The following is a 23,392-nucleotide window of genomic DNA, read 5'->3' as shown; positions in this document are numbered from 1 at the left end:
CCCCCCCTCCCTGCCACTGCTGAGTCGGAGCCAGAGCTCACCAATCAGTGAGGAGCACGAAGAGTAAGGCTGATTGCACAGCTCTAGGTCTGACTTGGTAGAGGTGTGTCAGACCTCTACAAAAAGACTGCTGCTTCTCCGCAAAGAGGAAGGGTCCCATGCTGCAGCTCCTGGCAGGGGAAAGGCTTTTCTGCTCAGGTTGTGGCTGCTTTTGAAAGAAAATGAACGGTAAGACATTAAACACTTTGGGCAGAACTCAATAAAGGCTGCTTTTGAAAGAAAATGAACCGTAAGACATTAAAAACTTTAGGCGAAATTCAATAAAGCCTCAGCGGCACTTTTCTGGCGGCATGGACCTTTAAGAGGTCCTGCGCCAAATTCAAAATAGCCCTATCTTCAGTTTCAGTAACTTTACAAACACTTGCAACAGATTCAATAGCACCACTTGCCACAACAAATTTGTTGCTATGGCTGCAAGAGATTCAAAAAGAATTACCAACAGTTTTCAGATTGGAAAACTGGTGGTAATTAAGACCAACTCTGATCTAGTGTAAAGAGAGACATCAGTGCTGAAGCTGGCCACACACCTTACAATTATCTGCAGATTTTCTGTGGTCAGATGGAAAAGGTGCAACAGATTCCTCCATCTACACTTAACTGTGTGGATGGAGTAATCTCCACCTGGGCCAATCTGTTGCACTTTTTCCATCTGACCACAGAAAATCTGCAGATAATTGTAAGGTGTATGGGCACCATAAGAGTGGGGCATGTATGTGCTGGAAAACTGTCATTAATCTAACCTTCAGTGGTTGCTGGGACACTGGGCTGCCAAGTGCTAGCAACCAATTATGCATTCCTGATCCCATTCAGCTGCCATACTGGAGATTCCCCAGTTGGCAGCTTAATGTAAACAAATGGGATGGGGATGCTAGCTCACAATGATACCCAAATATAACCATATTTGGGTAACAATGTCAACCAGGATCCCCCTTGTATTTATTTCATTGTCTGAGTGACAATGAGTGGGCAGAGCCTGATGGGGAATTCAGAAAAATGTGTTCGTCAGGCTGCTCTGCTGTTGATTGACAGCAGACAGTTGGTGGGTGCCATTGTCAATAGCAGTATGGCTATGGCACCCACCCACTGCCTGCTGACAATCAGCAGCAGAGCGGACCTGATGGGGAACTCAGTTTTCAGTATTCCCCATTAGGCTCCACTCACTGTCAGAGTCACTGGTCGTTACGCATGCTGTCAGCTTTAAATTCAGTGACTCTGAATGGGTGGAGCCTGATGGGGAATTCAGAGAACCGAGTTCCCCATCAGGTCTTCTCTGCTGCAAACTGACAACAGGCAGAAGGCAGGTGCCATAACTAGCCTGCTATTGGTTGGCTATGGCACCACAGACACACTTCATGAACTCTGGTGCTTTTGTTTTGATGCTCCTGGAATGTATTTGGCTGATTTAAATTGAAGGTTTAATTGGGCTTTGGAGGTTTGGTTTAAATCCCATTTAAAAGTAATATACTGTAGTTGGGAAAAACATAGTTGGATAAGGACTAATACTTGCTAAGTAGCTGTATAGAAACAGCTGGTAACAGATACAAACACCACATGCCTTGTGTATGTATTACTTGAAAATTAATATATTGCTTATGGGTTACAGTTATAGGCATAACAATCTAGGAAGAAAAGAGATTTGAGAAGACTTCCTCACCAGGTCTCATCCACTATAAAAAGATATGATTTAATAAACAGGTTTTCCACATCCATAGGCAATTTAAATTCAGCATATATACTTTTTCCAACGACTGTACAAAAACAATAATAAATCAGTGGGGTGTAAAACATGTTTTTCCATCAGTAAAAAAGGCTCAAATGCAAACATTACACATATAAATCAAATGAGTTGTAAGAGGTGTGCCATTATATATAAAAACATAATATTCGATATGACAGCGCTCCCTCGGCCGCCCCCGCAGGAGGGAGCGCTGCCTGCTGTCAGGATGGCGGAGCGGTGAGGGGGAGAGAAGCCGCGCCCGCAGCTGTCAGGATGGCCGAGCGGGGAGGAGATCGGAGGCGCTGTTATCCTGTCAGTTTCAGGATGACAGCGGTTGTGTGCGTGGCTGAGCGGAGGATCTGTAAATATCATTGTTATTTACCGGTCCTCCGTGTTGTCCCCCCATACATACACGCATGCAAACAGGCGTCGGGTGCGCATACGTTTGAAAACGACGATTTCGCCCATTACGCCGCACATGTTACATATCGTCGCGAACGTCGGAATGAGAGCAATAATTGTAGGGCTATCAATCACTGATAACACTAAACTGATGAGCGGTAAAAGCTTTTAAAGCGTCACCTATGGTCAATTTTGGGCATGGTAATTTTTTGCGATTTTGCGGGTGCGTGCAATTTTAAAGCATGACATGTTTGGTGTCTATTTACTCCGTCTTTTTATATTTTACCAAAAATATGGTTGATAAATGGGTGTGGTTACTGGGGGTGTGGCCACTAAAGGGTGTGGCCACTGAGAGGTGTGGTCACGGAGGGGAGCTGTAAAGCTTTCTCGCACAGGGCGCCTAAAGGCCTAAGGCCGGCCCTGGCAATACATATACAAACTAAACAACTGAATGAAAGTGATCGCTCTCAGGCCAGTCCCTACTCTATCAGCCAAATACTTACAGACATTTTGCATACTTAAAAGGAGATATTATACCAATATGGGTTATAGCAGTGGGTCAATAGAGAATATTGTGTGCTCACACCCTTCTGACACTTCACATAATATATATGTTGTTTGATTTGATTATTGAGTTCTATTGCAGAGTGTAGTACAGTGCCAAGACTTGATTTTGTCGCTCCACTGTAGCTGTCAGTTACCCCATATTGTACTACGTGCAATTCCATGCATTAAAGTAGATGTAAACCCTAAATGAATTGTATTTAGTTTGCTAACACACCGTGTACCATAAACAATTGCATTTTTTTTTTAATTACACATTTATTTTCACCCGTGGTTGCAATCGATTGTTGTCGATACCCTACAACCTACTTGCAGCCACTTCCATGGATGTATAAAAGAAATGGCTGTAAGGGCTTGTTCATACCATCTGCGTTCGGGCTGCGCTGGAAAAAAAGGCAATTTGCCTTGTCACGGATGGTGACAGTTAACACCACTGTGTTCCGGTGGTGTGCACTTAAGTCTGGCATGCAGTACTTTTTTTTTAAGTGCACCGCATTGAGAGGCGGTACAACTGCATCGCACTGCGGTGAGCCCACAGAACTTAAAGGAGAACTATGGGGTTAAGGCTTTTCCCCATAGTTCTCCTTAGGGTAACGAGAGGACACAAACTAGCGTCCTCCTGTCACCCTAGGCTCAGTATACCGCGAGCTGCTGCTCGCGGTATACTGAGACGCCGCAGCTGAAGCGGATCCCGACAATTATGCCGGGATCCGCCCAGCTGCGTGACTGACAGCTGGCTCTGCCTATCTAGAGGCAGAGCCAGCTGTACCCGCCCCCTCCCCTATCCGTTCCGCCAGTCAGCGCTGGCGGATCGGAGCGGGGAGGGGGGAATACAGCCCCTCCCCTGCCACGTGACAGGATCCTGCCGTGACAGGATCGAGAGGTAAGCGAACGCCGGTATGTGTTCGCTCACCTCCCGATCTACTGAGCCGACCTGTGACAGTCTCATTGTCATTGGTCGGCTAGAACTATGAGGTGAGTGAAAAGCACTCACCTCATAGTTCTCCTTTAATGCAATGTTCAGTAAAGTTCTAAAAAATAAATAAATAAATAAATAAACAGTGGGGGCACACACACACCCCAGCAGCTGTGCGGTTCAGCGCGGCTGCTTGTGTGAACAAGGCCTTAGACATTCTTCAGTGGAAACTGCCAGCATGATCCAACTCTGTATTTCAGGAGAGCTATCTGTGTTTGCAGGCTTTATTCATAAATACATTGGAATAACATTGTTACAATGTATTTTAATTAGTACATGCTTGTAGAAATTATTTGTGTCTCCTTTGATTTGCACATTATGTCAGTTTCATCAATCTTGAATGTGATTTTTGTTAAAATACATATTGATATATTTAACTCCTTATTCCCCTATTTCAAGCAACAGTAAACTCAGGTGTTACATCTTAAAAATGCATCCAAGTACCTTAATTATTAACTAAAATGTATCTTATTTGTGTATCATTCACCTGTAGATGCTAAAACCATCTCTGAATTCATGCTGACACTGTCCTTCCTTCTGGAGGGTGGCTACTTTTGTTCCCCATGGTCCCTGTGTGTGTTGTATAGTAGCCACCGCTCCATGCTTACTCCAGTGATTGTAGTCCCGTGACTACAATCTCAAAATTGACAACTTTTTCAATAATCGATTATAATCGATTATGTCGATTAGTTGTTGCAGCCCTATAAATTAGTAAAACTAATTGTGAGATTGTAGTCCATCACCGGAGTGAGCTTGCAGCGGTGGCTACTTAAAGGAGAACTATGGGGTCAGCATTTTTCCCCATAGTTCTCCTTAGGGTAACGGGAGGACACAAACTAGCGTCCTCCCGTTACCCTACGCTCAGTATACCGCGAGCTACAGCTTGCGGTATACTGAGACGCTGCAGCCGGAGCGGATGCCGACATGGACGTCGGGATCCGCCCAGCTGCATGAGTGACAGCTGGCTCTGCCTATCTAGAGGCAGAGCCAGCTGTACCCGCCCCCTCCCCCGTCCGTTCCGCCAGTCAGCGCTTGCAGATCGGAGAGGGGAATCCAGCCCCTACCCCTGTCACGGCAGAGAGCCGTGACAGGATCGAGAGGTGAGCGAACCCGGTATGTATAAAGGGACGTAATACAGAGGAGGCATGGGGGTGGCAACAGACAAACCGTGGAGTCCAGAGAAGGCATGGGGCGGCAGCGGACCAACCGGGGAATACAGAGAAGGCCCAGGGGCAGCAGCAGACGAGCTGGGGAATGAAGAGGCAAAGCTGGTCTCTCCTCCCCGCTGGTGCTGGCTGCAGTGGTATGTGTCCCCGCTGCCGACACAGGCGGGGAGAGCAGTGGAGATTGAAAGGGACAGACCGCTGCAACCAGCACCAGCGTGAAGGAGAACAGGGGAGCAGAGTGGCGGCGGATTCAACGAATCGATAATGAGAATAGTTGACAACGATTCTCATTATCCACGATTACATTTATTAGTTGTTTCAGTCCTAAATATAATTTATATACATATACAGTACTCAGCAAAGGTTTTAGGCAAGTGTGAAAAAATGCTGTAAAGTAAGAATACTTTCAGAAATATATATTTTTATTGTTTATTTTTATCAATTTACTAAATGGAAAGTGAGTGAGCAGAAGAAAAATCTAATTCAAATCAATATTTGATGTGACTACCCTTTGGCTTCAAACTAGCATCAATTCTTATGCTTACACAAAGTCAGGGATCGAGTCTGCCCGGGATCACATGAAGAGACAGAAGGATTTGAGGCAGCCTACATCCACAGAAGATCTGTGGTTAGTTCCCCAAGATGTTTGGAACAACCTACCAACCGAGTTCCTTTAAAAATTGTGTGCAAGTGTAGAACTGATGAAGAACTGATGTGGTTTTGAAGGCAAAGTATGGTCACACCAAATATTGATTTGATTTGGATTTCTCTTCTGTTCATTTACTTTCCATTTCGTTAATTGACAAACTATTAACACTTTTATTTTTTAAAGCATTCTTACTTACAGCATTTTTTCCACACCTGCCTAAAACTTTTATGATCTTGTTTGCTGTCCAGGCCAGAAGTTCCTATTCCCACCCTTGCTACAACTGTTGGGAAAAGTTAATGTTTACTGATTGAAATTTGCCTAAAGTTCCCTAATTAAATAAATGCTTAGCAAACTCTAACAAACCCGATCCCCTAGCTAAGACATAAAAATGTTTGGAAAAAGATTTTAAAAAAAGGAGTAAGCATGTTACATAAAGTACGACAAATTTTTCTTGTTAAACCTATTTGCAGAACAGAAACTAACGTTACCTGAGGAAATACAAGCATTCTTTAGACAAGTTAGCTTGCTTTTTATATATTTTTTTTGTTATCAGAAAAAGAAAAAAAAATGATTCCGGCCCCAGATTCCATTAGCTTGCTATTTTTGTCTTGTAACTGGTGGAAATGCTTTCACGCTGTTCATGTGGGAACTAGTGATTATGTCTTTGAAGTAGAACACTGAGTGGCATCAGCGTCACGAGGGCCAATGGGGATTCGTCTCAAACTTGGCAATGTCTTTCATGTATGACTGCAGGGAATAGGATGCTGACTCGCTGGTAATGAATTACACGGATTAGCTGTGGAACGAGGCGATCAGAAACAGGCATGTTCCTGTTTTCCTTCTTGTCCCAGGGCTCACTGGGACAAAAATAGCTCTGGAAACAAATACACACCGTTTCCTTTGGCTTGTTTGTAAAGCGATTATCCAAATGTTGCAGCACATGTACACTTGATAGGAGCCATCCTCTCCAAGGCACGTGTGGCAAATGATAACGTTTAGAATGGTACTCTGAATGTACAATGGTCTGATACAACCGGAAAATGTATCATTCTTTACAATATAAATCCTTGTTCTATTCAAAGTGCACTCCCAGGTTTGCAGCCAAATTGGGATGACAACTATTTTATAATTGTTACTTGTTCTCATTCGCATAGCATAAGCTAAAATATATTTACAAACTGCTGCTTGCCTTCTACTTGCTCTTTTCTGAAAACTCCAAACCTGAACTTTTCTGCTGCTATGCTATGAAATGTTAAGGAGTGGGCTGGGGAGTCAATGGTTGTCATAATTAACCCTGTCTGTAATGTGCTTGCAGATCCCATTATTAACTGTAAACTAGATTTGAACACACCCTGTCCTAACAAAGGGTTAAAGATCGCAGGGCGTGTGTTCTGCACTGTATGTTAATGAGAGGAACCTGATTCTCTCCCTATTTTGCCCCGTACCACTTTCATGTTCAGATTGTCTAGGGTAGTCTGCAATTTGTCCAAAGGTCTGCTCCGAAGGAACAACAAGACAGGCAAGAAATATTTCTTTAATTATTTTTAGGTATGCTGTGGGAAAGGGAACGCATAAACATAATTCCATTCCATAACCTCAAACTTGACTGGAAAGTTCAAAATAGACCATAAAGTCATATTACGCTCAAAAGCGTTTTCAGCTATTTTAAATGCTGATTAAATCACTTACAATAGATGCTTCTTCTTGATGTTTAAAAGTTTTAGTTTCCTGCGGAATCAGACGAATTCCTGAGCACTGGCCCTGATATCCTGTTTTAGGGTGGCGCCTTACCCTTGCAAATTCCTATGGAGCCACCCTTGTGTGTGCTAGTAAGCATTGTGTGTCTCCGCAAACACACAGACACAGCAAGGCACTCCTCTACCCTCTCTCCTCTTTCCTCCTTTCTAGCAGATAGACAGTTGCTGTAGACTGGGCTCTCACTTGTGATCTGAGAAAGTTGGAGCCAGCTGTTTGGAACATAATAACGGTAAGCGCTTAGGCAATATTGGAAATAAATATTTTGCTGGGCAATGTATATTCGTTTGATCAGAATTCATTGTTTTAAAAAATAATTGAGTGTTTAATACTGCTTTAAGTTGTTTTTTTTCCCCTGCAGAATTTTTGTTTTTACCGCTTTCTTATTACAAATGTAAACATCAACTGAGCATTCCTCAGTGGGTTTGCTAAAACATTCTTGCTGCTCTGCTATTTTTGTGTAGAATTTTACTAATATGGTATTTTTTCAGTTCCTTTGCTAGAACAGCAGCAATCCAAAAGAAGACTTTGGTTTACGTAGAATAAAAAATCTTAACCCCCCCCCCAAATACTACTTCTGCAAATGAAAAGTATTTTGAGTTAAACTGGGAGTTTTATCATGTGTGTCAAACCCGTTTCCCTCCTGAGTGTATACTGAGGAGAAAAAAGCGTTCAGCGCCTCGGCCCTCTCCTAAACGAGCAGCGGCTCCCACTGTACATTCAGCTCCGTTTGTCCGGAGCAGGGCTGAATGTACAAAAAGAAACTACCTGCCCGGCGCCCCGAAACTGCATGTCCCGGGCGACGTGCGATAGGTATTTGCTCCATAAGTACATTCCAATATATGATGTTAAACATATATAAATACCGTATTTTGCAGTCTATAAGACGCTCCGGACGATAGGAAGCAGGGATTCTGTGACAGAAATTCTGTGGCAGAAGCTGCAGTTAGTGACCGCTGAGACAGGTGGCGCTGTGATTACAGCGCCACGGTCTCAGTAACCACACAGAGCAGACGAAGAACGTCGCTCTTCATCTGCTCAAGGGGCTCTATGGTGAGCTCCTATGGGGGACCCCGAAAGCCACGGCGGGGGGTGGACACGATCGCCGCCGCCACTCGATTTAATACAAGGGATCTAATCAGATCCCTTGTATTAAACGAGCAGCGGCTCCCACTGTACATTCAGCTCCGTTTGTCCGGAGCAGGGCTGAATGTACAAAAAGAAACTACCTGCCCGGCGCCCCGAAACTGCATGTCCCGGGCGACGTGCGATAGGTATTTGCTCCATAAGACGCAGGCACATTTTCCCCCTCCTTTTGGGGGAAAAAAAACGCGTCTTATGGAGCGAAAAATACGGTAAATAGTGTAGGTGCACATTTTATGGCTCCCAATGCTGGCGTCTTCCACAATTCTACCTTGAAATTTATTTCAACTGGGTGGAAGAAAAGAGTTGTAGAGTGGTAAAAAAAAAGTAGTAGTACATAAATATAATATATACTTTTCTGATTACATATATAAGGCAAGACTGTCTAGTTAAAAAGTACATAATATATCAAGACAAAATGTGTACACTACGATATTCAAAATTGTAAGTAGGTGAAGCATTAAAAACCTTCACTGCTCCTCACTTTAGTGTTCACACTAAATTGTGGCCCTAAAACGATTCTCTTTTCCCCCTATGAAATAGTTGAACGTCTTTTTTATGACATGATTGGTCTCTGATCCCTGATGCCTCCTATGCTGTACGTCCATATGGAGTGGGGACACAGAGGGCTTCCAGGTGCATTCATCCTAGAAAGGATTGGTGAACACGAATTCCCACATTTGTTTTACAAAAAACACTGAATACAAGGTACGACCATGATAAAGGATTCACAAAGCATTCACTCTGGATGGAGCTGTCTCAACATGGCTGGAGGGTAGGGGAGTGAGAGCAGTAGGTCATTGCTCTGAATCAGGGCAGACTCTGGCCCTCCAGCAATGTCTTATGGAACTGCAAGTCCAATGAGGCATTGTAAGACTGGCAGTTACAGGCGGAAGTTATGTGTAGAAGTTTTAGCTGGAGTGGCTGAGCTCTGCAAATACACTTTTTCAATTCACCAAAGCAGCTGTTCCACTGAGCATTGTCCCCGATATATTTTAGGGTGGCTCTTTTCCCTGGCAGGGTCCTATTGAGCGACCCTTGTGTGCTATAGTAAGCTGTATGTGTTCACAGACACACACAGGGAAGACACTCCTCTGCTCCCTCCTACTTACCTCCTTCCTTCTCCAAGCTAGTAAATGAAAATTGCTGGAGACTGCTCTGTCCCTTGTGATCTTGTAATGGACAGGAAGTTAAGGGAACATCAGGGAAGCTGAGCTGAGGGAGTTGGAGTCAGATGTGCTGAAACATTATGACAAAAATGTTAAATACTTTGATAGGCAATGTATATTTATTTGATCTGGATTCATTCTTGAGAAAAAATTTGAGTGCTTAACCACCTCACGTCCGCAGGTAAACAGCTGGACGGGAGCCTTATAGGAGCGGGAGGGCATCTTAAGACGTCCTTCCCCTTCCCCCGCTAGTGTGAGGCGCTCAGCGTGCACATGAGTGGGGGAACTGTAAAAAATGTAAACAGCCAGTGATAGCTATTTACATTCAAACGATCGGGAGTCTCTAGAGATGCCCGATCGCTTGTAGTAGGTGCAGCTTTAGACCCCCCCCAAGCAGCCGCCCCTGTCACTGCCACTGCCGGTCCCGAGACCCACTGCTGTCATTTCCAGGTACAGAAGCTGGTGAAGCAGATCTCTGCTTCATTAGCTTCTCTGGGGGTTCCTAGGTGACATTACGGGTCTAGGAGACCCCTGATGTCTCCATAAAGAGGACCTGTAAAGAGGACATGTCATGTAAACTGGCTTCTTAGCCCCCATCTGATAGCAATAAGGTTAAGTGTAAAAAAAATAGTAATAAAAAAATTAAAGCATAAATTTTTTTTTTAAAGTCCCAGCCCCCCACATACACACGCAAACATGCGTCAGTTGTACCTATGTGCGAAAACGCCGATTACATCCATTGCGCTGCACATGTTACATATTGCCGCGAACGTCGGAGTGAGAGCAATAATTCTAGGGTCATCAATCACTGATAACACTAAACCGATGAGCGGTAAAAGCTTTTAAAGCGTCGGCTATGGTCAATTTTTGCGATTTAACGGGTGCGCGCAATTTTAAAGCTTGACATGTTTGGTGTCTATTTACCCAACGTGACCCCGTCTTTTATATTTTACCAACGTAACGTAGGGAGAACAGGTATTTTTTCAAAATTTTCGGTACTTTTTTTATTATACAGTAAAAAAAACAAACCTGTAGTGGTGATTAAATACCACCAAAAGAAAGCTTTGTCTGTCCCCAAAAAATGGTATAAAATTCATTTCAGTACAGCATTGCATGACGGAATAAATGTCAGTCAAAGTACCGCAGCACTGAATACTGAAAAATGGCCTGGCCAGGAAGGGGGTATAAACACCCCGGTCAGCAAGTGGTTAAGCAGAAAAATAAACGTGCTTTGTACATATGCTGGGTAAATAATTTGATAAATAAAATGTTATTTATTCCCATTTTGTTCCTAGAAGTAACCATGACATCAAGATAAACACTTCTGCCTGGAATCTTTCACAAACACGGTTCTCTCGGGACATTTGTTTTCATGCCTCAAGTGCTCTGTAATGAGATATTTTCAGCTAGAATATCATACAACCCGGCTAAATAGGACAAAGGGAGGGAACGGCCCTAATGTTAGTCCTGGAGAAAGCGCTCTGCTGCAACATAATAAAAATGTTTCCTGGCCTCCAGATGTAACCGGTATGGAAATATATCTTCCAGGCTTTTCAAAGTATTTGGAGGTAATATATGTCCGTTAGGGCTAGATGACTCGCCTTATGACATTCTAAACTCAACTCTTCAGACTGAAAGCTTTATTTTATCACCGAGGAAAGCATGTGTGGCCTTTTTTTATATACAAGTACATCAAGAGTATCAAATTCTGCCTGAGCAGTGGAACAAATAAAGTCGGCTTTCCAGTCAGTATGTACAAAGATCAGGCTCAGGCCCTGCCCAAATGAATTAAAGCCAAACAGCATGCACATTTCTTTCTATGTTTGGACAGGATTTGAACCACTGTGTGGTTTGGATTGTTATCCAAGACTCCATTAAAGAGATTTACCCTCACTTCCTGTTCTGCTGACAGAACAGGTTTACCAGACAGGAAGTGAGGGAAAATCTGCAATAAGGACACTGACAGCAATACAAAATCTGACAGGAGGTCTAACCTTCCACTAGTCTTCTAAAGGAAGGTATTTTTATTTCTGTGTTACTGTTGGGGAGTGCCCCGCACTTCATGTCTGGTTACACATTTGCAGCAGAACAGGAAGTAGGCATAGCAGTAAATACCTAATTGGTTTTCTAACCCTTCCCCTCTCTTCAAAAAAAGGTGTAGCTTGACAAACTTTAATTGAGTGGAGTCAAACGCAATACGTGCAGGAGTGTGGAGGGCATGACAACAGGCAGTACGTGCAGGGGAGAATTGTGAAGGACATGACGGCTAGCAATTTATCCGGGAAAGGCGTGCTGGAGGATATGAAAAAGCAAGAAGTATGTGTAGGAGAGGAGTGCGGAGTGTATGATAGCAGGCAGAATGTGCAGGAGAGGAGTGTGGAGTGTATGATAACAGGCAGAATGTGCAGGAGAGGAGTGTGGAGTGTATGATAGCAGACAATATGTGCAGGAGAAGAGTGTATGATAGCAGGCAGTACATGCAGGAGAGGAGTGCAGAGTGTATGATAGCGGGCAGAATGTGCAGGAGAGGTGTGCGGAGTGTATGATAGCAGGCAGAATGTGCAGGAGAGGTGTGCGGAGTGTATGATAGCAGGCAGTACATGCAGGAGAGGTGTGCGGAGTGTATGATAGCAGGCAGTACATGCAGGAGAGGAGTGCGGAGTGTATGATAGCAGGCAGAATGTGAAGGAGAGGAGTGCGGAGTGTATGATAGCAGGCCGTACATGCAGGAGAGGAGTGCGGAGTGTATGATAGCAGGCAGAATGTGAAGGAGAGGAGTGCGGAGTGTATGATAGCAGGCAGAATGTGCAGGAGGGGAGTGCGGAGTGTATGATAGCAGACAATATGTGCAGGAGAGGACTGTGGAGTGTATGATAACAGACAGTAGGTAAAGGAGAGGAGTGTGGAGTGTATGATAGCAGACAGTACATGCAAGAGAGGAGTGCGGAGTGTAAGATAACAGGCAGTGCGTACAGGAAAGGAGTGCAGGGGGTTCCAGTGTTTCTCTCGTTCAGCATCAGGCAGAGACTTCCCCCTGGCCTCCTCTTCTCACTTTCCACTTTCTCCTGGACTCCAGACAGATCGAGAGAGCCACCTGGGCAACTTCCTTCAACTCCAATCAATATATTCCTAATGCACCCCATACCAGAATTGCACCTTATATGCCATACGAAGGGGTCCTGTGTGGCTCCTAAACGCTGCACTAACTTGCACTGTGATGTGACCTCCTAATAAAAGTTTGAATTTTGCAAAATAGATCTGACTTATCCTGGCAACATGTTTCTTCTGACTTCCCCACACTCCAGTCTCCCTCCAGTGACTCAGATGTGGTCACAATCCCCTTCTAGTGGTCTGATGCTCACAGTGAAGTGGCAGCAGTGATGGAGGGAGCAGGTCTGCTCTATGTCTGCTCTGCCTGGAAGCACTTTGTACTGCCATCTAAGGCAACTTCATCCTGGACCAGATGAAGCAACAAGCCAACCACATGAAATGGCTGGCCAGTGAGAATCTGGGAGTGCAGGCACCAGCCTGGGGTATTATGGCACAGGGCTAGAGAACCTATCACTTACACAAAAGAAGATTAAACTTCTAAATAAGCACATAGCTAAACACAAGTTACACCTGTTGCATTTAGATCGGTATAGCATCCCATGCATAAACTTCACAAGATGTCTGCATGATACGGTCATCAACTAGGGAGATAACACTGGCAGTGTGAGCACTACTTTTATTAGCAAAGCATGTTTATTCTGCTTCTAGGAATCTGACACTGGAAAATCTCCCAGCATACACAAGTTCCTGAAATAAAAAGGAGAACACACCCTTTCTGTACTCTATTTGTTCCAAGGTTCATTTAAGAGATTTTTTGGCAGGTAGCACAATCTGCATCATGTAACGGAAAGCAATAACTGGTAATCATAACAAAAAGTCATACTGGACAGAACTAATTCCTGGGACTGTAACTAAAAAAAAACTGAGACCACAGCAACAGAGGGACAATCTTCTAAGAAGGCATACCCAGGGAGCACATGTTGTCATACTGACTAGTACTGCTATGGGGCCTGGGGTAGGAGGGGGCCCATTAGGAAGACTGATCAGGAAAACTAAACTGTGAGGTTTCCAGTATAGAAGGGCTGAAGTTAGGGCTAGTTCACACCAAGCGCGGAGCAGGTCCAGAGCAGGTGCAGACTGGATCAAAACTGCGTCCAATGTATTCCAATGGTATTTTCCAGTTCACATCGCAGCGCACTGAAAGCCCATGTTAAACTAAAAAAGCCAAAAACGCGTCAAACACGCATCTAAAAGACTAGTGTGCGTGTGCAGAAACCTGACCGGATCTGCTCTGCATTTGGTGTGAACAAGGCCTTAGACCTCAGGATCTTCTAGTCGCAGACCCCCCTCTGTAAAGGAAGAAGCATTTGCCTATCAATTTTAGCAGTGTAGATTTATTGCCCTCTGAACGTCTGCTACAGACTGAAATTAACCCTGAATGCCTAATGCAGCCACAAATCCCAGAGTTTCACCCCTGCTAAAACCCTATAGGAGGGCTGAGGTTTGTGGTTCTACATAAAAAGTTTAAGTTTAAAGAAGGTTATTATTTTATCCTCAACACTGCTCCCTAGTACTGTGATGACTATGCTGACAGCTCTCCTGCTGCCTGTCCTTGACACATACTTCATAGGGATGCACCAATACCGATACTAATATTGGTATCGGTGCCGATAACGATTATTTGGGCGAGTACCGGCTTTGATTGTTGAGGAAGCCAAGCTGCCTCGGAACGTGAAGCCGGTGTTCCTTCGATAGAACACCGGCTTCCAAGGCAATCAAGAAGCAGGGTGGCGGATCATGACCCACCACCCAGCTTTCTGATAATCCGGGCCCATGGATGCCAGTATCGGTATTGGCGAGTGCCAAAAAAAAAATATTGGTACTTGTACTCGATACCGAAAAACCGGTATTGATGCATCCCTAATACTTCATGTTAAGATCAATGTCACATATTGTCACAGCACTGCCAGCCACTACAGAAAATGTTAGCCAGAGGGGCCCAAAGTTTTGCTCTAGGGCCTCATGATTGGCAGGTCCTCTTTTGCCTAGGCCTACATCTTCATCCACTCCACAATGTCTCTGTGGAACAGTTCAATGTCATATACATAGAAGCATTTCTTCTAATCCGGATTTCTTTTTATATCTGAAAAATCCCTGTTAGACAGCCAAGCTTTATATTTTAGGTAGAGGTCAACTTCCATACTTAGTTCCATAGGTATGTAACGATTACCTTCTGTTAAGGCTCATTCACACAGCTGCAGAGTGTCATATTTCTGTGCCCGGGAGTCACTGGCATTCATGTCCAGGGCAACTCACCCATCCCTGTACATATGTAACCACTCAGACATGCATGTAGCTGTAGCATCTGTCAGCCTGTCATTGATTTGTACAGGCTGCTAGCCACGGCTCTATGCGTACACCTGGGACTCCCAGACATAGAAAAACTCCCCTTCTTGATGGTGTATGGCACTCTGCGGCTGTGTGAATGAGCCCTTATTTGCTCCCTTTTGGACAGTTAAATAAACAAAAAGTTTTGTTATATCCGTTTGATAAATGCAATAATAAACAGCCTGTTGATCTTGCCAGAAATCACGTGAGCTGATAACTTCCTGTGTTTCTGCTTTTGCTGACTGTTATCATTTTCTCAGCTCTCGTCCAGGACTACAGAACCGATATGGAGAAGAGGAAATGGTGAGGTTTCTGTAGTCCTGGACGAGTGTAGTCCACCTCATCTAAGGACTGGTTCGCTGCCAAATATTACATTTCTGTTTTAGGGGTTAATATGCTTTTTAAAAAAATTAATAATTTAAAGCATTGACAATAAAAGAAAGTCACATATAAATGCTCATTAACCACTGAAGGATGCCATGGTTGACTCATGTTCAATACTCACACTGTGTACTCCAAGTACTTTCCATACAGCAAAACTGATAAATCCCACTCCACACCAGGCGTAGAGCGATCCCCAACCTAAAGCTCTCAAGGCAAGGGATGCACCACTCTCTGGCAAGGAAGCTGTGGCAGTAGCACCCTAGAAACAAACCAAAAAAAACCAAAAAACATTAATGTTGAACCTCCGTTACATATAATAATGTGCTGAACTTGAAGGACCCTACGCCAAGATTTGTATTGTGCGTTAGGTCAAACATTCAAAGAAAGCCGACAGTGCTGGGGGAGCATGGAAATGGACTTCCTTTCCAATCAGGAAGTCGGGCAGTGGGTTATGATCCGCCTCCTGGTTTCTTGATTGGCTAGTTCGCCAGGTTCATGTGTTGCTAAGCAGCATGGCTTCCCAACCAATCAGGAAGCCGGGCTGCACGTAATGACCCGCCTCCTGATTGGTCAGATAGCCAGGCAGCCTAGGAACAAGTGAAGCCGGCTTCCTAGTAAATCAAAATCAGGAAGCCAGGAGGCGGGTCATGATGTGCCACCCGGCTTCCTGACTGGCTAGGAAGCCAGCTTCACGTGTTGATAGGAAGCCTGGCTTCCTGTCCAATCAGGAAGTCGGACGGCACCTCGTGACTCGCAGCCCAGCTTCCGGATTGGTCAGGAAGCCAGGCAGCCTCGGAAAGTGGCAATCAGGCCGCCGTGCAACGGGTCATGATCCGCTGCCCGACTTCCTGATAATCGGGGCACAAGGAAAATATCAGTACTCGTTCTCGATACCAAAAAAACGGTATTGGTGCATCCCTAATATCTATAGTCATTCCATCTGAATGTGTCCAATTAGTCTGTACTCAACAGTAAATCTCCTGTTACATATAAGCAAATAAGTCAAGTTTTTTAATGGTTTTAAAATACTGCATTGTTAACTTAAAAAAGACATATTGAACATCAGAAAAAATACATTGCAGACCAAGAAACCCCAGTTCATCCAGAGGAACACGGAAAATTCTTACAAGGAAAAATTCCTGTCTGGCCCCTGGTGGCAAATTACTGCCGCAAACAACATTTTACTGTGTACGGTATTTCTAGAAGCGAGCGCATTCCTTTGCATGCTGTTTTTTTTAGGAAATCATCCAACCATTTTTATTCAAATCTACCATATCATCTGCAATCATTTCCCGCCTACGACCCATTTTTACAGCTATTAGTTTAAAGAAAGCTTGCAGTTTAAAGATCAAACCTCTTTCTTTTCCAGAAGCAAGAGGTGCCATTGTGTCATTTGTGGCTTTAGGGTTCACGTAAGACAGGGCTGGAAAATTCCCAGGAGCCAGGTAGCCAATGCTCTTTAAAAACGGCAGCCGGCGCCTAACATTTTTGGTTTTCTCTAGTTGTTGTCAATATAGAGCTGGCTCCTAATAAAATCCTGCTGGATCCTGGATTGAGCAGACTGGCTCCTGAATTCCATATTAATGTGTCCACCCCTGATGTAAGATGTTTGTCACACATTATGCAGCATTTTCCAGTGGAAGCAAAATATATGGAAATTGTTTTCAGTGGGATCAGTCCATGCATGCTCCGTTTGTTGTGATGATGTCCATCTTTCACGTTCTCAAATCTATGGCTCTCAATACAAGAAAGTGTCTTGTTAACTTTAATGAGTGAATCTAGAACTGATGCGCCACACCATTGACGTTATAGTCTAGATAAAAGTTAATGCCAAAGTAAGATGAAACGTGTATACAGAGCAAACATGTTTCGGTGGCTAAGATGGGGAAGAGTGTATGCAGACTTGATACTTAATATTATAACTGTGGCATTGGCGCACACTCGTCAGCAACTGATTGTTGCAGCCACCATTGGCAGGCTGCAACAACAACGTGCTGATGAGGGTGCGTTGGAATAAACTTGTATCTGGACTACAACATCACAGTGTGGTTTCTATTTGAGATTCAAGTCACTGTCCAGTGTGATTGTAAAAGCCCTTTTGGGTGCGCAGAATCTGCCAACCTAGTGCCCAGACACTGAACATCAAAAGCACCATTGAGTGAAAATGAATAACAGCTCCTCAAATCTAGTACCATCCATCCAGTCTCTTGCTAGATTGAGATCTACCAACGGAAAAAAAAAACCTCCCTCGCTCTCTCCTGGATGTCTCTCCTTGCTCTCTCTCCTGGCTGTCATTCCTTGTTTTCTCTCCTGTCTGTCTCTCTTCACTCTCTTGGCTGTCTCTCCTCTCTTTCCTGGTTGTCTCTCCTTGCTCTCTCTCCTCGCGCTCTCTCCCCTGGCTGTTTCACCTCGCACTCTCTCCCCTGGCTGTCTCTCCACGCGCTCTCTCCTGGCTCACCTTGCTGTTTTTTGCAAACAGTGTAGTGCAACAGGCTGTGTAAACTAATATTCTTTGATGTAATACATAACACTTCAACCACCAGTATCCAGCAGAGAGGTGTCAGGGAGCTTGGCTCAGCAGACTCAGGCTAATAGGTAATCATGTGTGCACAGCAAAATAAATATACCAAAATAGAATAAAGGGGCCGCCATTCACACCCTTCGTGATCTACCTTCATCAGCTTTGAGAGCTACTGGTGGATCACGATCTACCTAATGGGCACCCCTGGTCTAGACTATGCATACTATGTATGTACAATATATATTTCGAAGAAGCAGGAAAAGTTTGTCACAAGCCAACAATCCCCTCTGCCGCTGCAGGCATTGTGGAGAAATTCATCCTCAAATTTGCACATGGACACTGAACCTTAGATTTTTTTTTCCTATGACATTCTTTGGAAAAAGAAACTTGGCAGCCTGCCAGTCCTCTAAGACACAATGTAAAAAAAGGAAACAAACAGTAAATACTTTTAAAGAACTCCAGTCATATGAAATCTTTGAGCTACCTCCGGACTGCAAGGTTTAACAGCTCATTAGAGTTGCATACAACAAAGATATACTCACCTGAAACTTGGACGCGGGTGGTTGCTAGACTGGTCCCTGCAGATGCTTTCCCCCTTCCCTCCGGCAATCTAAGAACCCGTGAGTCATTATGTCATATACAGTGTACTGGACATGAGAATGCTGAGAGATATTCCATCACCGGAGAGGAGATGGAGAGAGGCTGCAAGGGCCAGTCTCAGCCAGGTCTGAGATTCAGGTGAGTATATCTTTGTTATTTTATCTCCCTGGACAAAATTAGCACTTAACCCTTGCAGCTCCTGGTCACGGTTTATGATCGGGAGGCGGGGATTGACTCCTGATTATGTGATCGCTGTAATTGGCTGTCACAGCGATCACATGATCGGGAGTACATCCCAGATTCCCATTGTGAAAGTCGTTTTAAAAGGAACAGCGGCAAGGGGTTAAATACTAGAAACCACTGAAACCCCGACTAAAAGCTAACCATTGCTAAGCACTGTTATAGTTTGTCCCCAGTGCTGTAACTGTTACTTCTCCTGGACAGCTTGCTCTGCATGTGAAGGTAAGGAAAATATAACTCAAGTAAGATAAAAAGGAACTCATATACTGAATCCCATCATTACAGGTATTGGCCACATACAATTACCCGAATACAATATTTTTCTCTATCATCATTCTTTAAACGACTCTCTCTAAATACAAACTGCTAATAACCTCTCCGGCTGCCCACGACACTGAGTTCTCAGACTCTTCCGAATTTTACACTCCGGGAGTGCTGGCTCCTTGGTCCCCTGCTGCAGCCAGTGGTTCATCCTGTTGACCTCTACATCACTACTGTAACCTTGTAAAGACGTGGAGTTCGTAGGGAGGAACCATGGAGCTCAGCAGGGAATGGGTGCTATAGGGTTTCCTGCATGCATAAACAAACACATACCTTACTGAACCAGCCGGGGCTTCGCCTCTTTGCAAGGGACAGTGTTGTTCCAAAACCTGCGAGCATTCCCGCTGTTGCAACACTGCCAAGAAAAATTCCCCCTGTTATCACAAAAAAGAAAAACTGAATTTAATAGATTATAGAAAATTATATTTCTATATTGTTTGTATTTCCAACAGATAACAAGACAGACTACATTTAATCCTATTGGTGAAAGTTCCAGGCATATACCAAAATTCCAGCACAAATGTACACGTAACAGCAGAATACAATCGCAGGGAACTTATCAGTGAAATACTGGGAGCTGTCACGGCCAACTTCTTCCTTTGAGATTGTTAGCTGCCTGGCTGGTTGTTGTCCCAAAGCTTTAATACTTTCTAATTCACTTGGTTGGTGCAAATGTGCACATCAGGAAAGTCAGAAGTCCTTATCTGCATGATTGCTTTAGGTCAGTGAGGTAAAGTATTAAAGCAGAAGGGTCAGTATGACAGCCGAGCAACTGGCGTTTTTTATAGAGAGTGCTTTGGTGTGCTGTGAGCCCATTCATTCCTATTGGTAAGCCACACTCCAAGAGACCACTGGAGGCTGCCATGAGTATGACTTAAGGTGCCCATACACTGCTCGATTCTCGTATGAGAATCGCGGGAAATCCCGCGATCGTACGAGAATCGAGCAGTGTGAACGAAGACGTGCGACCGTTTCTACTGTACGGTCGCACATCTTTTGTCTAAAGAGCACGCTAGCAAACCAGCCGAAAATCGTACGAACGGTGCTCGGGAGACAAATGCCGAATGGGCCGGTGTGCGCACGCGCACACTGCCCGTTCAGCATTGCGGTCATCGGAAGGCCGTCCCTCAGGGGGGCGGGCTTGCGATGATCGAGAGTACGATCTGCCTGTCCAAGATGGGCAGATCGTACGTTTTTTAAATTACTTTACAACCATCGCAAGACTAAGGTCTTGCAATGGTTGTAAAGTGTATGGCCACCTTCAGGAATGAATTGGGCCACAGTAAGCATGGGCAGTATGAAGAGGAAGCAGTGAGACTTTGTCAGAGGAAAGATTTTCCCAGGTGAGCTGCACTCAGTGGTGAGTAAAGCTGCCCACACACCTTGCTATAATCGTACGATAATCGCGGGAAATCCCGCAATCGTACGATTATCGCAAGGTGGGTGATTGTCAGCTTCCTGGCGGGCTCGGCACGTGGAGCTGCGAACATGCCTAAGCCCATCCTTAGTGGTGAGGGGGCATTTAATAAAGGACAACTTTGCTAAAGATGAAGTTGCCATTTAATTCTAAAAGTTTGTTATATTAGATACCTGGTGATCCTGCTAGTCCATGGCCATTCCTCTGCAAAGTGACAACTCTATTTTAACTACAGTGAATTCACTACAGGGTTGTCAACTTGTCCAGTTGTGGGAAAAAGTGGGAAATAGTCATTTTCGGTTCTGGCTTGACTGCTGCGGGAGGTGCACTGCAGTGCCATTCATTTCAATGGCACCCCAAAAGCGCCTGCCACCCACAGTGTGATCGTCAGTGCGGCACCGCAATGCCATGCGTTTCAGTGCAGTGCTATTGCAAAACATTGTGCATGCAGTTTTAGTCTGAAGTAAACTTTGTAACACTGCATTTGTATATTTTTTTAAAATTCAGAATTGCATTTATTTAATATTTTTATCCGATTAATCGAAAAAATAACCGGCCAACAAATCGATTATGAAAATAATCATTAGTTGCAGCCATAGTTGGATCCCGACTCCAGTGGAGTGAAAACCTCCATGGTCCCTGTGATAAAGCCAAAACAAAATGTAATGCACCCACAGAGGGGTAAACATTTGACCACTTATCTGAATGACCATGATTGAATTTGGTATGGCCCCCACACACAGTCACAACATTCATTCACAGGATCTGTGAAGGATAAGGCTACAAGTCCTGTCTACCACCATGGCAGAGGGACTCAAAGATCTCAATGGAGGGCAAGGGTGGTGATGGCCCCCCACTTGTAGTCCATTGATTACTTCCTCCAGCTCCATAAAGCCCCATTCACAATTCCCCCATGAGACTCATGCAATCTGCGCTATATAATGCAATCATGCGCTGTATAATACAATGACAGCTGTCGCATAGGCTGTGACTACCTGCGGGTGACTGCACCTGGACGCAGACTGTTTGCCTCCAGGTGCAATCATCTGCAGGCGATTACAGACCCTGCACACAGCTGTAAACAGTGGCAGCTGTCACTGGACTATACAGCACTTCCTGTCTGCAGCAGATCTCACGAGTCTCACAGGGAGTTCATGAGACTCTGCAATCAGCTCCATTCACATGTGTAGCTGAGCCTAAGCATCGCACCGAGATCCACTGATCACAGTTGCAATACTCTGCAGGCTCTAATGCAAAATAAATAAATGCACATTTTTCTTTTATTGGGCAATTACTATATAGCAAGTTCTTCTTATAGTTATACTTTATAGCGAGTGGTCATTTAATACACAGACGTGGGACAATGAGAGGTGTCACCTCTCACGGCTCTACACTAACCCGTACATAGGTGTATTAGCGGCTTATGAGGGGAGAGGGGAAGCTCAGCACCTTTTATAAGCAGCAGTTTGTCATCCCGGGTCACCTCTGCTCGGTGTTTGCCATCCTTATCCTCCGGTTCCTCCATGACATCCCTGATCACACAGAGGACACAGCATGTACACAGTGACACACATGGTGTCCCCTCCCCTTCCGGGGCTCAGCTACGACTACTTCCGGCGGCTTGACACATAGAGGACTGGGGGACCGAACCAGCTTACAACTCATTGCTCTGTATCGTCTCTCCGTTAAGTGAAATTAGCACATGTGGATTTCTGATGACGCTGGAAGCATCGGTTATAATACACATAATTCACATTGAAATGAAAATCGAGGAATAAAAAATAAATGTAACAAATCTCGTATTTATAAGTTGCACTGAGTAAACAAATAGGATTTGGAGGAACGGTACATTATATTCATTTCCAGTAACATTGGCGATCAGGACAATTAAGAAGAATTCAAAAAAGTTTTGCTTTTAGTTATATCTTATAGGATAAGTGCACTTTAACCCCTTGATGACCGGGGTGTTAGACCCCCCTTCCTGTCCAGGCCATTTTTGAGTATTTAGCGCTGAGTTACTTTGACATTTATTCCGTCATACAACGCTGTACTGAAATGAATTTTATACCATTATTTGGGGACAGACAGCTTTCTTTTGGTGGTATTTTTAAAATATTTTACTATATTAAGGGAAAATTACCAAACATTTTGGAAAAAAAAAGTTTCCCCTATAATAAATTATGAAACATTTATTATTAGCCAATTTTTTGGTAAAATATAAAAGGCAGGGTCATGTCGGGTAAATAGATACCAAACTTGTCAAGCCTTAAAATTGCGTGCACCCGCGAAATCACAAAAACCTATGACACCCAAAATTGGCCATAGGCGATACTTTAAAAGCTTTTACCGCTCATCACTTGTGTTATCAGTGCTTTACGGCCCTAAAATTATTGCTGGCACTCTGACATTTGCGGTGATATGTAACGTGCAGCGCAATTGTTGTTTTTGCGCGTTGGCGCACCTGGCGCTTATTTACGTTTATATGTGCGTATACGTGGGGGTGGGGGACTTTACATTTTTTTTACATTTTTTTTTATATGTGACCTTTATTTAATTTTTTTTTTTTTATGTTATTGCTATCACATAGGGCGCTAATAATCCGCCTATGTGGTAGCACAGGCACACTGACAGGTCTTCTTTATGGAGACATTAGGGGTCTCTAAGACCCCACTCTAAGAGCTCCTAATGTCACTTGGGGACCCCCAAAGAAGCTGCTATAGCAGAGATCTGCCTCACCAGCTTCTTCTCTGGCTGTAGCAGCCAGAGAAATGACAGCTGACTGTAGAGATCGTAAAGGAGTTCAGCAAGTGGAACAATGCTGATCTCCCTCCCATCTTCATAATGACAGCCGCCAAGCCGGTCCCGGGCC

General features: G+C 44.3%; 1 protein-coding gene across 1 annotated transcript in view; it reads right to left on the bottom strand.

Annotated features, from left to right (window-relative positions):
* Positions 1-22,111, bottom strand: part of TMEM242 (transmembrane protein 242) — a 27,710-nt gene extending 5,599 nt beyond the window's left edge. Inside the window, exons 1-3 of the mRNA XM_018567189.1 lie at positions 21,973-22,111; positions 19,380-19,480; positions 15,546-15,683 (exon numbers count right to left, since the gene is read on the bottom strand). Coding sequence (XP_018422691.1) covers positions 15,546-15,683; positions 19,380-19,480; positions 21,973-22,048 — 315 coding nt within the window. The 5' untranslated portion in view covers positions 22,049-22,111. The remainder of the gene's footprint in view (positions 1-15,545; positions 15,684-19,379; positions 19,481-21,972) is intronic.
* Positions 22,112-23,392: the final 1,281 nt, after the last annotated feature.

The sequence above is a fragment of the Nanorana parkeri genome, unplaced genomic scaffold (assembly GCF_000935625.1).
Source record: "Nanorana parkeri isolate BGI_ZX_2015 unplaced genomic scaffold, ASM93562v1 scaffold1018, whole genome shotgun sequence".
NCBI lineage: Eukaryota > Metazoa > Chordata > Amphibia > Anura > Dicroglossidae > Nanorana > Nanorana parkeri.
The sequence above is the reverse complement of the archived record's forward strand: the minus strand, read 5'-3'. Positions and strand labels throughout refer to the sequence as shown.